At 42.0% G+C, this 13,687-nt stretch overlaps 2 protein-coding genes across 5 annotated transcripts in view; both read left to right on the forward strand.

Moving 5' to 3' along the window:
- Positions 1–7,446, forward strand: part of sp100.1 (SP110 nuclear body protein, tandem duplicate 1) — a 28,001-nt gene extending 20,555 nt beyond the window's left edge. For 2 of the 3 annotated variants that reach the window (XM_087170915.1, XM_023395774.2), the window contains exons 2-16: positions 600–774; positions 1,047–1,274; positions 1,515–1,634; positions 1,779–1,912; positions 2,011–2,055; positions 2,355–2,394; positions 2,756–2,860; positions 2,986–3,102; positions 3,503–3,642; positions 5,031–5,099; positions 5,181–5,314; positions 5,968–6,085; positions 6,163–6,237; positions 6,423–6,566; positions 6,680–7,446. In XM_087170915.1, the coding sequence (XP_087027041.1) occupies positions 600–774; positions 1,047–1,274; positions 1,515–1,634; positions 1,779–1,912; positions 2,011–2,055; positions 2,355–2,394; positions 2,756–2,860; positions 2,986–3,102; positions 3,503–3,642; positions 5,031–5,099; positions 5,181–5,314; positions 5,968–6,085; positions 6,163–6,237; positions 6,423–6,566; positions 6,680–6,769 (1,734 nt within the window). In that variant the 3' untranslated portion in view covers positions 6,770–7,446. The remainder of the gene's footprint in view (positions 1–599; positions 775–1,046; positions 1,275–1,514; positions 1,635–1,778; positions 1,913–2,010; positions 2,056–2,354; positions 2,395–2,755; positions 2,861–2,985; positions 3,103–3,502; positions 3,643–5,030; positions 5,100–5,180; positions 5,315–5,967; positions 6,086–6,162; positions 6,238–6,422; positions 6,567–6,679) is intronic. The other variant, XM_023395775.2, reaches the window with a different exon arrangement.
- Positions 7,447–8,182: 736 nt separating this feature from the next.
- On the forward strand, positions 8,183–12,821 carry LOC111646323 (uncharacterized). Of its 2 annotated transcripts, XM_087170922.1 has the most exons (5): positions 8,183–8,679; positions 8,830–8,898; positions 10,490–10,782; positions 11,593–11,877; positions 11,981–12,417. In XM_087170922.1, the coding sequence occupies exons 1-5, from the start codon at positions 8,448–8,450 to the stop codon at positions 12,281–12,283; spliced, it is 1,182 nt and encodes a 393-aa protein (XP_087027048.1). In that variant the 5' UTR covers positions 8,183–8,447; the 3' UTR covers positions 12,284–12,417. The 2 variants fall into 2 exon arrangements, with proteins under 2 accessions (XP_087027048.1, XP_023251567.2); XM_023395799.2 differs by having other exon boundaries at positions 11,593–12,821.
- Positions 12,822–13,687: the final 866 nt, after the last annotated feature.

The following is a 13,687-nucleotide window of genomic DNA, read 5'->3' on the forward strand; positions in this document are numbered from 1 at the left end:
AATATATATGTATATAATAAAAGTTATATGAAGTCCATTAGTCCATAACAATTTCTGACATATGCCCCCCCCCCCGTGTTCATGTGTGTAATCATATATATATATCATATGTTACATAAATATATATCCAACACAAAGCTAGTCAATTTATGTTGATGTTATACACATACACATATATATATATATATATATATACACACACGCATATATAAAGGTGTCTGCTGATAACTTTCAATGTGTTTGACCGCTTCCATCTCACAAATCACTCATTTGATCCATTGTTAATGTTAAAATAGCTGGTAATCCAGCCGTGCCAATTTCATATTTTACTCTATATGTGTATGTATACATGTGTTGTATTTCCTTGAAATCACAATCACAGAAAACCACAGGTGTGTTGTGTGAAGGAGCAGCTCACACCAAGATAAATATTAATTCATGACCTCACTGTGTTTTGACGGTGAGGCTGAACTTTGATCCTTTTTATACAGAACGATGTATTAAAAAAAAAAAGTGCATTATTATATTAGTTTAGGTGATATCATCCAACCCTGATTTTGTGTGTGTGTGTGTGTGTGTGTGTGTGTGTGTGTGTGCAGAAGGTGCGTCGCATGAAGAGTAAAGACAACGTGCAGAAATCCCTCTATGAGATTCTGGACTGGTTGGAGAGGGAGCGCTCGGAGCACATCACTCTGTTCTGGACTTGTGTCTTCAAGGAGACCATCATCAACCTCTACCCGACGCTGCGGCTGCTGCGCAACAGCCTCATGGACGGTCAGACTCATTGATTGTGATCGTGCTCGCCACATGCAGACGCTGTCTTTGCTTCAGATTCATGAAACCTACTCGTATTCTCTGCTTCTAAAATCTGTGCTGAAGCCTGATCTTCACTCCCACGTTAGCCATGAAGAAATATTGACATTCTATAGTTATTCTGTGGCGTAACAGAGGTTTAGGCACTAATAGTAAAGTGAGAATGCTTTACTGAATGAAAGAGTAGAAAAACAAACAACCATACTCACTGTATACTTTTAATTTAATTGCAGGATCCTTTCCTTTTAACACTCAACTGCCCGAGAAGTTGGAAAAGGAAGAGACAGACGACAGGAAAAGGAGGAAGCTTTCAGAGGAGGAAGAGGAGGAGCAAGTAAACTCAACGAAAAAGAAGAGGAATCTTAGAAGCAGGAGCGTGTGCGATGATGAGGAGCTGCAGCCCGGTCCATCGTCTCAGCTGACTCCAGGTCAGAAGAAAAAGTCCAAGAAAATATGCTTCTGTAAGTCTCCTCCCATTTCTGCTTGACTTCTGTTTGCATGACTGAGTGTTACCTGAAAGACTGACGGACGCATAACGCACTATAACATTGTGCTTCTCTGTTGCAGTCAGGGCAATTTGTCCTGCAGTAGATTCACTGATGCGGCAAAAACAGGAAGTTTGAATCAGAAAACGTCTCAGTGAAATATATCACAGGTATCCTGAATCTAAAATATCTCTTAATATTGTTTTAAAATTTCAGCGTCTCCCTTGAAGAAGGGGGAGAAGAGTGACTTATGGAACTGGCCCCTTTATAAGTCCCAGCTGCCCGTGACCTGTGGACTCCAGAAGGGGTCGCTGAGCAGAGACAGACTGGCTAAAGGTCAGAGACACAAAGTAAAACTCGTCCACTCAAAAGACTGTTATCATCTAAAAAGAAAAACACACAAAAACATGAAAACATCTCGAAGGTCATTGGTTGTTGATGGCGGCAGATGATTTATTCCTGATCCTCCGTCTGTGTCAGGGGAGAAGTGCATCTTGTGTGAGAAGCAGTGGTTTACTCCCACTGAGTTTGAGAAGCTCGCCGGGAAGAGCAGCTCAAAGAACTGGAAGTGGAGCATCCGATGTTCGGGCACCCCCCTGGGAAAACTTATAAAGGTTTGGTTGAAAAGTCATTTGAATGTTAGAATACACGTGGATCGCTGCACACACACAGTCTGTGGTGGAAAATCTTTTCTTTTTATATTTCACTTCAGGAAGGCCACCTGGAGTCAGGAAGCTACAAAAGAAAGCATAAAAAGGTATCAAGACAAATTTATGTATTTATTTATTCATGTGTTTATTTGATAGGGACAATACGCATTAATAAACATCAGTACAAAATGCGAGATGTAAACAAGCCGGGTTGAAGCAAAAATGCTAATTTACATCGTTATTGTCTCCAGGCAGGTGACATGAAACAAAAACATTACAAGTCACAATACACTACTACAAATATAAAACACAAATAATGACAAATATATTTTGCTGTGTTCTGACTCAGTAATGAATCCTCCTGTTTTTACTTCCCGGGGCTTTCTCTCCTTTTTCTTCCTCCCAGACGAAGAGATCCCTGTTCCCGTCCGATGACGTCGTCACAGGTTTGTTGTAGAAGTGTAAAACACTGATTTTAGAAAACTACAGGAGTATACACGGAGTATTTGACAGCCGAGTGAGCACTGCATCCCCATAAGCTATTACAAGAGCATCTGTTACCTCACATGAAATATTAAAACATTAAAATGTGATTTTCTGATTAGAGCCAGACAGGCAGCCAAAGCAGCCGAATTTTCCCTGGGCAGAAATACATGAGTGAAAACAGATTTTTAAAGCAGTTTCTGAACATCGTCCCAAGTTGGAATCTATAAAATCTTGAGCTTCAAATTTACATATTTGAGAGAAGAAGAAGAAATTATCGATATGTTCATGTCAAAGGTGAAATTCACCTCTGTCTTTTTTTAGTGTCCGAGGGAGAAGAAGAAGAAGACGATGAAAATGAGGATGATGAAGTAGACCTGGAAAACCAGGAGGACCAGGCTTCTTCTAGCGGTGAAGGAAATTGCACAGGTGCTGGTTTACACAAAGTACATTCATGTCAACGACAAAAGAAGTTACTTTAGATGAGGTTTTCTATCCCAGTATCGTACCGCCGTGGTGATGATGATCAAACTCTCAACATGTGTCCATGGCAGATGAAGACGGAGAGACTGAGGAGCAGAGTGAGCGGCGGCCAGAGGGCAGCAAGACGGTGTTCAAAGTCACATGTGGAGGTGTAGCTGGGACCTTACACCAAAAGCGATTTGGATCAGGTAATGTTGAGCATGAATGTCGAGCTTGCGCCAAGGTCTTTAATCCACTGAGCGAAAGTTGGAGGAAATGTCTCCCTACATTTAATCAGCATAAGATATCGAGCTAAAAGAGACGCAGAGGCAGTCAGATCTTCTGCCCGACGACGAAGATGTGCATCTTGTGGAGTCACTCCACATACTGCGGTAATGGCTTGAAGGTTGTAAAGGTGCTTTGGGTACTTCCAACACATCTGAGAAGGAAAACGAGTGAGAGGGAAACGTCCGTACACATTTTAATGGCAGTACAGTCAAGCTGCACGTATCTGTATATCTCGTGTAGTGTCTTGTGTTTTGTTTTGCTGTGATGGTCCTGTGAATAAACCAACCGAACCTATCTGACCTTTCACCCCACCACCACTAGGGACTTGTGGGAAGAGTATTCGTACGGAGACGAGGTGGTTGAGCCCCGTGGAGTTTGTGAAGGAGGCGTCAAGTCTGCCGGACGCCAGCTGGAAGAAAGACATCGAGGTTGACGGAAGACCGCTCAGTGTCCTCATAGAGGTAACCATGGTCGCGGTGATGTCACAGCTTCCTTGTTGACATGATGACATGACAATGATTGATCACGGATAGAACTAACAACGTGTAGTATTGCATTTCCTGTGGCTGCTTCACAATAAAAGCCACCACATGTTTCGCCAAGACTTTTAACGTGAAGCAGCAGCAGTAGGAAATGTTCAGTGTGACTTCATCCAGCTCTGATACGGTGTAAAGAGAGAGTGAGCTAACAATAAGCAGTGAGGCCGTTATCAAACATATAGAATCCGGCTGGATTAGATGCATCCAGCAAAGGAAGTGGCGGACTCCCCCAATACAAATAAAAAAACTACTATATACACAGAAATAATTACAAACTGTAAAAACAATGAAATGGCTAAAAATGCAAATTATTGGTTGATTTCATGAAAATGTCAAGGATTATAACTTTAATGTGACTTTTATCGATGCAGAACACGTTAAAGTCACAGGACTAAATACGCTATGATTGGATTTTGTTCTAAGGGAGTTTCCTTTGCCACAAAACCACAAAATTTCACACTTCCACCAAATGCACTATAAGGTGCATTTCAGCTTTCTACTCCATCTTATAGTCCAGTCAGTCAGTTTGGCACAAATGTGTCGCCACAGGTCAGGTCAGGTTTTCATGACTTTGCGTTTCAGCTGTAAATATGAGCGAGCCACCGCGATTGTTAAAGGGGTCGTTGTTATTTCACATGGGGTAATGTGAGGTAGTCCTGTATAGTCAGCGTGTTACCTGCAGTAGATTCAAGGTGCTGCCAGTTAGAAGAAGCAGCCGGGAACGCCATCACAGAGGCGGAGCAATGTGTTGCTGAGGGCGGGGCCAGCAGAAAAATAGGTTTTAGACACTTAATATAAAAATACCCACCAAAACAATCCAATATCCGTTTAAATGTACTCGTTAGCTTCCCTTCAAAACAAAGTTGAGCTCCCCCTTATTCACTCAGCTAACCTGCAGCTCCGGCTTAATACAGTGCGAGCTGTATGTGCAGTTGTGCGTAGGAATACGGCAGTTCAGCGGTTGAGAAAATGTAGTGCCAAAGGAAAGTGCTGTTTTGACGGGAAGATGAACTGCTGAAAATATTCTACATGAAGCTTCATTTAATCGGATATTGGATCGTTTCGGTGGATGTTTTTAAAAGTGTCCAAAACACATTTTATTTCTACTGGCCCCGCCCACAGCGGCACATCACTCTGCTAGTGTACCGGTGCTCCTGCTGCTTCTAATCAAATCTACTGCAGGTAACACACTGACCAGGCATGACTACCTCACACAATCCCACATCAATTAACCCCAACGATCTCTTTAATCCTAAAGATCTGAACTATGAAGCAAAGAGGAAGACAATATGTTGATTTGTCCATTTCAGGCAAAAATCTTGAGGATCCACTCGCTGCTGTGTTCTTGCAGACTGTGCAGTCCAGATCATATAGACCTGGTAAGTTTATTGATCACTCAGTTTCAGACAGTTTTGCTGTATGTAAACAGAATTACCGTCATGGACTGTGTGTCTTGGCAGGAGAATCAGAAAAACGATGATGAGTGTTACGTCTGTAAAAGTGAAGAAGCAGCAGAGCTGGTGGTGTGTGATCACTGCCCTCGCGCCTTTCATCAGAGATGTCACCTGCCTCAGGTAGACGACGCCACTTTGAGGTGAGTTTTGATCGAACTAAGAGCCAAAGAAGACATAAACAACAATTTGTGATGTAGATGTTTGATGTTTTTAGCTCGAACTGTTTTAGCGAAGGTGAAAGAGATTTTCTATTATTTCAACCCATGTGAATCTTCACTACCGGCCTTTAATGCAGTGGACATTGTAATGCATCATAAAAATCAGTGCTTTCAATGTTCAGGTTTAAAGCTGCACAACTCAATATCTTTGGCTGGACCGCAAAAGCAAGGCCAGCCCTATAAACACAAATGTCCGTGACTGACTGACTGAGTGATAGAGTTGAGTGATGAAGTCACACCATTGTTGGGGCTAGCCGAGTGTTGCAGTTTCCCCGTTGGCTGTTGCTCCTTCAGCCGGCGGTGTTGCCAATTTATCTGCTGCATTTATAAACTGTAAATTTTGAGTTTGATCAGGTCATTCAAGTTCAAATAAAAAGGCCCATCGTGGCTGGTGTGATCCCATCGCCAGACGGTCTCTAGTTTTACTTACTTCCTTTAGAAAGAGTTTATTATTATAAGTGGGTTAAACAAGATAAATATAGAGAGTGGGCTATATTCTGCTTAGACTGATATATATGTATTGGCGTGTGTGTGTGTGTGTGTGTGTGTGTGTGTGTGTGTGTGTGTGAGAGCAGGGACAGCAGTCTATGGATGTGTACGTTCTGTGTTTTCCGAACCAACCACAAGTGCCGTTACAGTGATAAGATGGAGATGAAATCAGCCATGCTCCGCAACATATCACAACACATGCTGGTGAGCTCACGTCCGTCTTCAGGTCTGTCTCTGTGTCACACTGCCGTCACTCATCCCTTCTTCTCTCACATCAACAGGAATGTCAGTATCTTCTCCTGTTTCTGTACAGTGCTGATGAGGAACAAAATTTTGCTTTAGACCCAAACCTCTATGTAAGTCTCTTCCTCTGCTGTTCCTATATATTCTACCAATTATTTCATTTATATCAAACAAAGTGCACTTGATAATCTGGCTACTGAAGGAATCACGCTGTCAACAGGTCTTCGCTCACTGTACGATAGTCTTAAACTGTTGCAGATTGTTGAGCATTTCATTCATTTCTGCTTGGCACCCACAGTTGGAAAATTACTCCACTGTTATCCAGACTCCGATGTGGCTGGGCAAAGTAGTGGACAAACTCCAGACGAAAGAATACCAGACGGTTGCAGAGTTTGTGTCCGACGTCCAGCTCATTTTCAGCAACTGTGCCTCATACAACCACGTAAGAAAACTGTCATGGAAAACCTTTCATTTCTAAACCTCTAAATATCAAAAGTAAAAATTAATTTTATAGGTACCTATTATTGTGACAAGGACTGTTTTGTTCTTTTACAGGCTAACGTCGAATTCCTTGCTGTAGGCGACCGACTGAAGGAGTTATTTAACGGAGAATTTAAAAAGGTGTTCAACATCTGTGAACAGTAGCTAATGGGAGAAGGTTCGAAGTATGTAAAATTACAATAATGGTAGATTTTAGTGACCTGTCCCTTGTATTTAGTCCAAATAACCAGGGGATTTTTTTTACTTGTATTAATTCTTATCCGTCTCAACTTGAAAGCTTTTTGCAATGCAAGATTGAATTTGTAAATGAAAGTGCTTATAGGTCACACATAAAGGTCACACTCCATGAAAGTGCAACATCTGGTTTCTTTACAGTATACACCCAGTATTCAGTAACGTCACTGCTGGTGAACAGTGGACATGTCATTTTCACTTCATCCTCATACGGAAACACAATTCAATATAATACTATATGAATATAAAACTATGTGTTAACGTGTTTCCTTTAGTGACGTTTTTAAAAGAAAGAACCAAAGGTTTAATATTTCAGTGGTTTTGCCTTCAGCACAATAATGTGTGAGTTGCTCCCAACGTTGTTTTAATTGCCATGTTTTTTTGATACGAATGTACGTAATAAAAATAGAGAATGCATTTCCATTTCACTACACAATAATTAAAGTATTCACTCATGCTCTCTCTGATGTGTAGCTTGTGGATATGTTTTAATAAATATTTTTAATGCCATATCCTTGACTTGTTTTGATAAAATAATAATAATATTCAGATGTAAATAAATAAATAAAGATTGACACTTGCTATCACTGCCATTGTGACTAATTGAACTTTAAAGACAAGAACTAGCACTAATGCATGATTAAATCTGGTAACACTTTATTCTTCCAGATAATGTCTAAATCATTTCCATGTAATTCGGTGCTAATTAGAGGAGAAGAAAGTGTTGAATTCTCTCACACAGCCATCGCTAAGTTTATTATAAATGCTAAATTTCAAAGTTAGACATGACCAAAAATGTTGCACTTGTTTACTCGGTGTGCATTAGATAACACTTAAGTTTGTACCAGGTAAAAGGGAAAGTACAGACGGTGCTCATTTGGTATTCCTCCAATTAATTCCAGTTAATACTTTTAGTCAGTGTAAAGTGCAAATGGCTCCTTTAAACAGAATGAAGAATAAATGATAACTTGGGTTTAAATTGAGTTTTTCTTTCAATTAAATTTCCCTAAAAACTTGTGCTCTGTTACTTTTTGGTTGTTTGTTTTTCAGGAAACTGAAGAAAATTATTACGATATTGTGAATCTAAAGTTTACTGATACTACAAACCTAAACTTTCAATTATAACAGGATGACAGAATGATGTAAATGTATTTCACATTATTGCAGTCCACAAAACTACAGATTTTGTCCTCTTTTCTGGGAGTGATTACATGAAGTGTTAAACACTCACATTAAAGTCGTTTTGAAGCTTTTAACACGTGCTGTATGTGCGCTCAGCTGACGTCACTGCCAGCAGCAAATCTGTGCTGGGAGCTGCGCAGCCGCTCTGCGCATCCGTCGGCTGAGGTGGACAGCGCAGCCATTTCCCTCATGAAAAACATACATGGAGGTGGCGTCGGTCCATCACTGCACGTAACCGACCTGCCGCGCGGGAGTCGTGACTTTAGCAGCGCGTGCCGGGGCTGAACTCCGCATCACCGGCTGAGATCCGCGACCTGCAAACTTTCTCCCAATTCTAACGCCTGCGCAGACAAACGCGCTGCTCTCTCTCCTCCATTTGGCTCATGTGTTTGTTCCCGTGTCAGACATGGAGGGGAATCTGCAGGGAGGCGGCAGCGACCTCGCGACAATGCATGTGAAAACTGAAGCGGTGGATGAAAATTCATCTGCGCTGGTTTTGGGCAGCCAGGAGCCGCCTGCATGCAGAGGAGGAGGAGGAGGAGGAGGAGGAGGAGGAGGAGGAGGAGTGGATCAGACTGCAGGGGAGCTGCCTGACACAGAGCTGCACGCAGCCACGACAACTGCTCCTGTGTTGCTGTGTGAGTGCCCACAGGAGTTCATTCATCCTCATGTTTGTCTGTTTTTCTCAGCAGTGAAAAATAAGATTGAATAAAATGCTGAAGGCTCATTTCCACACTGGTGTAATGTTATAACCGAACATGTTTTTAAATGATCAATATCGTCATTAGATCCTGTGAGTACCGACCGGTTCTTCACCACATCAGGGGATGGAAAAACTTACCTGAAGATAGCTCCAGGTAACGAAGCATCAAAGTGGGATGATCATATTGTTACCATTGTGATTGTTTAACCAATTAGGTCGATTAATCAATTAAGCGATAGTCAGCACCTGTATGTATAACAAGAAAAAGCAAGCAGTATTTGCATTTATGTAAACATGCGTCTTAAAATGTTGTCAGGTGTTCGTCTAAGGTAATAATTTAATGAACAAACACAATCTGCTTTAACTAATAAAACACAAATCACTGTATTGTTCTTCTCAATATTTAAAACATTCAAACATTCACAGTGTAGGCTGGAAAAAGTATGTGGAAAAAAAACTGTCTACCTGCTGAAGCTCAGGAGAAGCTGGTGATGCAGCAGGACAATGACCCTGAACATCCGTGTAAATCTGTTGGAGAGGCCCGACCCCAGAGCCCAGACCTTAATCCAGCAGAAGCTGTGGAACGAGCTGAAGAAAGCTGCTCACACCACACGACCTGAGAATCTGTCTGAGCTGAAGCAGAGCAGGTCTGATCAGCAGCTACTGAAGAGGAGGTTCAACCGGTTATTAAACCCGAGGGTTCACTTACTTTTTCCTCGAGCACTGCGAATGTTTAATGGATATATTCAATAAAGAGACGAACGATTATAATTGTTTGTGTGTTATTAGCTGAAGCGCTTTGTTTGTGTCGGTGCTTGTGACTTAGATGAAGATCACATCACATTTTATGACCAATTAATGCAGAAACCAGGTCATTCCAATGGGGTCACTTACTTTCTCTTGCCACTGTATTTTCATAGTTTGTCATTTTTGCAGAAATAGTGAAACAGCCTCTAAAATTATATCATCATCATATCATTGTAAACGTAATATTTTATTTGGTGTTTGGACTTTTGGTCGAGCAAAAAAGGACATTTGAAAATGTCACATTTGGCTAATGGTTTAAACGCTTCATAGACTAAACATTTAAACATTAAAGTTAATCAAAAAAATATTCTGCAGATTAATCGATAATGAAAATAATGGTTAGTTGCAGCCTTACTGTGAGCTCAGAGCGGCACTTTCCTTACAACTTATATCATCAGAACAAAAATGATGAATTCTTTTGTAAAAGTCGAGCTCTTTAAAGACGGTTCTTCAACTCCTCCAGCGGTACGAGTGTTTTCAGATCCCTAAGACGTCAGTCCAAGTAGAATTTACATAAAAATGATCGTGTATTTTCAGCATATTTCATGTTAAAGCTCCTGAAAACCTGGTTTTAAATCTTCAAATTCATCTGTGGTTATTATTTATTGATATTTGAACAGCTGATCTGCTTCGTTAGGACTATGTGAGTGAGGTTTAATCAGATTTGATCGACACACAGGTGTATGTGACACCACCACCTTCAAATAAGCCCCACCTACTTCAAACCAGAGAAAGACTGAAATGTGAAATAACCAAAACTGTTCTAACCTCGGCGGAAACGATGTGTTCCTCACTTAATACATTTTCAGGCCGTTTAATTATATATCAGTGTATCGTGCTTTGATATTTCAAACCCGTCTAGATATGAAGCGACCTCACAGAAACTCTTGAGATTCTTCTTTATTTTAATCAGAATCAATTGTGTCCTCCTCCCCCAGCTTCGGTGATGCCCCCTGCTCCTTCAGAGAAGACGCTTCCCGCCGGCTCAGATTTCTCCTCCAAAGCCGTTTTGTGTCTGATCGAGGCCGTCGGGCGCCGCTGGGGTCTGTACGAGACCCGGGAACGCTCGCAGCTCTTTCAGAGCGTCCAGGAGGAGATGGCTTCAAAGGGCCACGTGCTTCCTGTTGAAAAGATCCGCCGCAAATGGAATAACCTCATTGTCACTTACAAGAGGGTTAAAGACCGCAGCCGGGAGACGGGACACGCCAAAACCTCCTGGGAGTTCTTTGATGTAAGTCTTAAGAGTAGGAAAAGAAACCAGAGTCCATCTTTGTAAAAAAGCATCAGACATTTTGTGATATTTTCTAAATAATGTTGGGGCTGATTTGGACTGGTAACCGGGGCAGGAAATGGAACCGGATCAGGTCTGAGTTCCGATCAAGAAACCGAACTCCATGTTTACCCATTGACAGCTGTGCATGCAGATGTTCATTCGTGTGTAAGGAAAGCTGCATTGATTGAATAAATCTCTCATTGGCAGACTCTTGCGCTCTACTTCTTCCCTTCTCATGTCAAGTTCCTCGGACGTTCATACATAGTCTCTTTACAGCTCTAGAAAGGTGAATACTTCTGTGAGTATATGTCACCTTAAGCAACCGAAACTAAGTCCTGCAATGCCGTCTTTGGATTTCTCCACAACCTGAAGCAGTAAACAAGTTGGTGAAGCAAGAGCGATAGTCTGCATCTAAAGACTTCAGAGGGTCGTGTTTTTATCTTTTATAGCGTTGCTTGGCTGATTAGCTACCTTAGCGTGCTTTGCTAACTAACTTCCTGCAGTACTCTAGCATTACTTCCAAAAGCAACGACTGTGCCATTCGTTAACTATTTTGCTGGGTGTCAGGTTACGTTATAAAAACACCAAATTAGAAATGATAAAGAACGCACAGCCCCCGGTCAGATAATAGCAGTTAGCACTTGCATATGTGAAGCCTAGTGTTTGAAAAGTCTGCTCTGTCATGTGAATGGGTTCTTAGAGAGATGACCTGATGATCAGCTGATCTTGAATTGTTTAATTATGTCCTGTTCCCTTTTCTCACTGTAGCTGATGGATGCCACGCTGTGCGACACCGTCGGCACTCAGATCATCAACAACAAAAGAAACAAAGGTGGCAGCACCGTTTCCACGCTGCCTTGTCCTTTGGCTAAAATTGCAGCGAAACCACAGCTTCCACAGCCCCCCACTATCATCCGCCCCAACGGTGACTTTACTGTGACTGGTGGTTTGGAGTCAGTAGGTCAGGGAGCCGCCACCAGTCAAATCATCAGTAGCACTTCTACCATGAGCTCAGTGACTACAGCGACCGTTAGCCCAACAAATACCCCAGAGGTCAAGCCCCTGATCGTCCTCAACGGTGACATTGTTACCACCAGTATTCATCCAGCCACCATTGTGCCATCTCCGTCTTTTATCTCTTCACCTTGTTTTACAGAAACAGCCTCCACGTCTCCTTCCCTTGGCGCGACCAGTCACACAGACCTCAACACATCACGCTACGGAAGCCGCAAAGCTCCTTCCTTCTCATCAGGTGTCATCCCTTTTCGTCTTAGTGCGGCGCCAGTTAGCAACAGTCAGAAAATCCTCGGCCTCTCCTCCTCTTTCTCCCCGACGTCCTCCTGTCTCACTTCTTCCGCTGCCACCTCGTTATCAGCAAAGACAATTTCAGGAACTGAAGGCCCGAACCAGAAAGGAAGCGAGGAGCAGAGCAGCGCTGTTTTGCTCCAGGAGATTCTGAAGCGTCAGGAGGAGCAGGCCTACCTGGATCGAGTCGCTCGCCGCAGGGTGGAAGCCAGAGAGAAGAGGCGCGAGAGGAGGGAGGTGCGGATGGCAGAGTCCCTCGGCAGGATAGCCACAGCCCTGGAGCTGCTCTCCTCCAAACAGGACACAGTCATTGCCCTCCTGCAGAGACTGGCTGACCGGAAGTGATGTCAGGTGAAAGGCTGGAAGGCAGCGGCTCTTTAACCTTTTTCCCATCCTGAGATCATGATTATGAAAATGGTCTGACACTCAAACAATCATAATGGAAATACAATCATACGAACTGCTCACTTTTCTGAATGAAGGATAAGTGAAATGGTGTGTTGTTGTCAACACGCTTTACGTTTAAGTGCATCAGAGTTGCTGCACTCACATCCAATAAAAAGATTCTCCTCAAATGCTCAGTTAATATGATTTTGTCTGGGTGAGCTACACTGGAAAGATTTTTATTGTTAGAAACAAAGTAAAAGAACAAAATAAAATGAATGAGATCTCCATTTCTTTTATTAAAAGAAGACTGAAATTGTTTTACCTTCTGCTTGGGGCAAAACTTTAAGAAACTTAATTAGGAATTGTTACCATGTTTACCAATTATTTCTGTAGAGTATATTATTTAGAACATTTCATAATAAAATGAGTAGTGGAAGAAAAAAATACTCATATCCTTTAGTAAAAGTACCAGTACCATTATCAGCGAAAGTACATCAAGTATCAGAAGTAAAAGTACCTCTTCAGAAAAATGGCCCCTGTGAACGATGTGAAGTCCTGGACTTATTGCCGTTGTTGTCCCTGGTGTTTTCACACTCCGTCAACTTTTGTACAAGATAGAGACACAATGTCAGACATTAAGAAATATCACAAAATAAGCGCAAACATAGACGACTGAATCTCAAGAACAGACTATAGAACAACTTTATTCCATTCCAAGAATACAGAGAGTAATCCTCGCCCACCTCAGTCTTGAATCTGTGAAGATTTAAATTTGCTGCACTGCCTCTGGTATTGTGAGTGAGTTCCTCCCACCTTCTTAAAATAATGTAAAAAGCTAGGAGCACACCTGTCCATTAAACTAACTGGGAGCCAGTTAAGTTGTAATAACTGACACCTGCTGACATGACTCCATGGCTCAAGCCTGATGAAGTTGAAATACTTAAAATGGAAATACTCAGGTACAGTACTCAAACCTGAAACTTGTACCTAAATGCAGTGATTGAGTAAATGTCGACGAGAAACTGAACCCACTGTGGAGCTCTCTAATAGGACATTTCTAAACCAAACATATCGGCCACTAGAGGGGGCTTTTTATCTACTTTTATCCACTTGGTTGTTGGTCGGCTGAAGTTTTCACACATCTTCAATAACCATAGGTGTAAATAGTTTC

This window comes from Seriola lalandi, unplaced genomic scaffold, assembly GCF_002814215.2.
Source record: "Seriola lalandi dorsalis isolate HSWRI2012SDOR001 ecotype SW California unplaced genomic scaffold, Sedor1 jcf7180002054969, whole genome shotgun sequence".
Classification (NCBI taxonomy): Eukaryota; Metazoa; Chordata; class Actinopteri; order Carangiformes; family Carangidae; genus Seriola; species Seriola lalandi.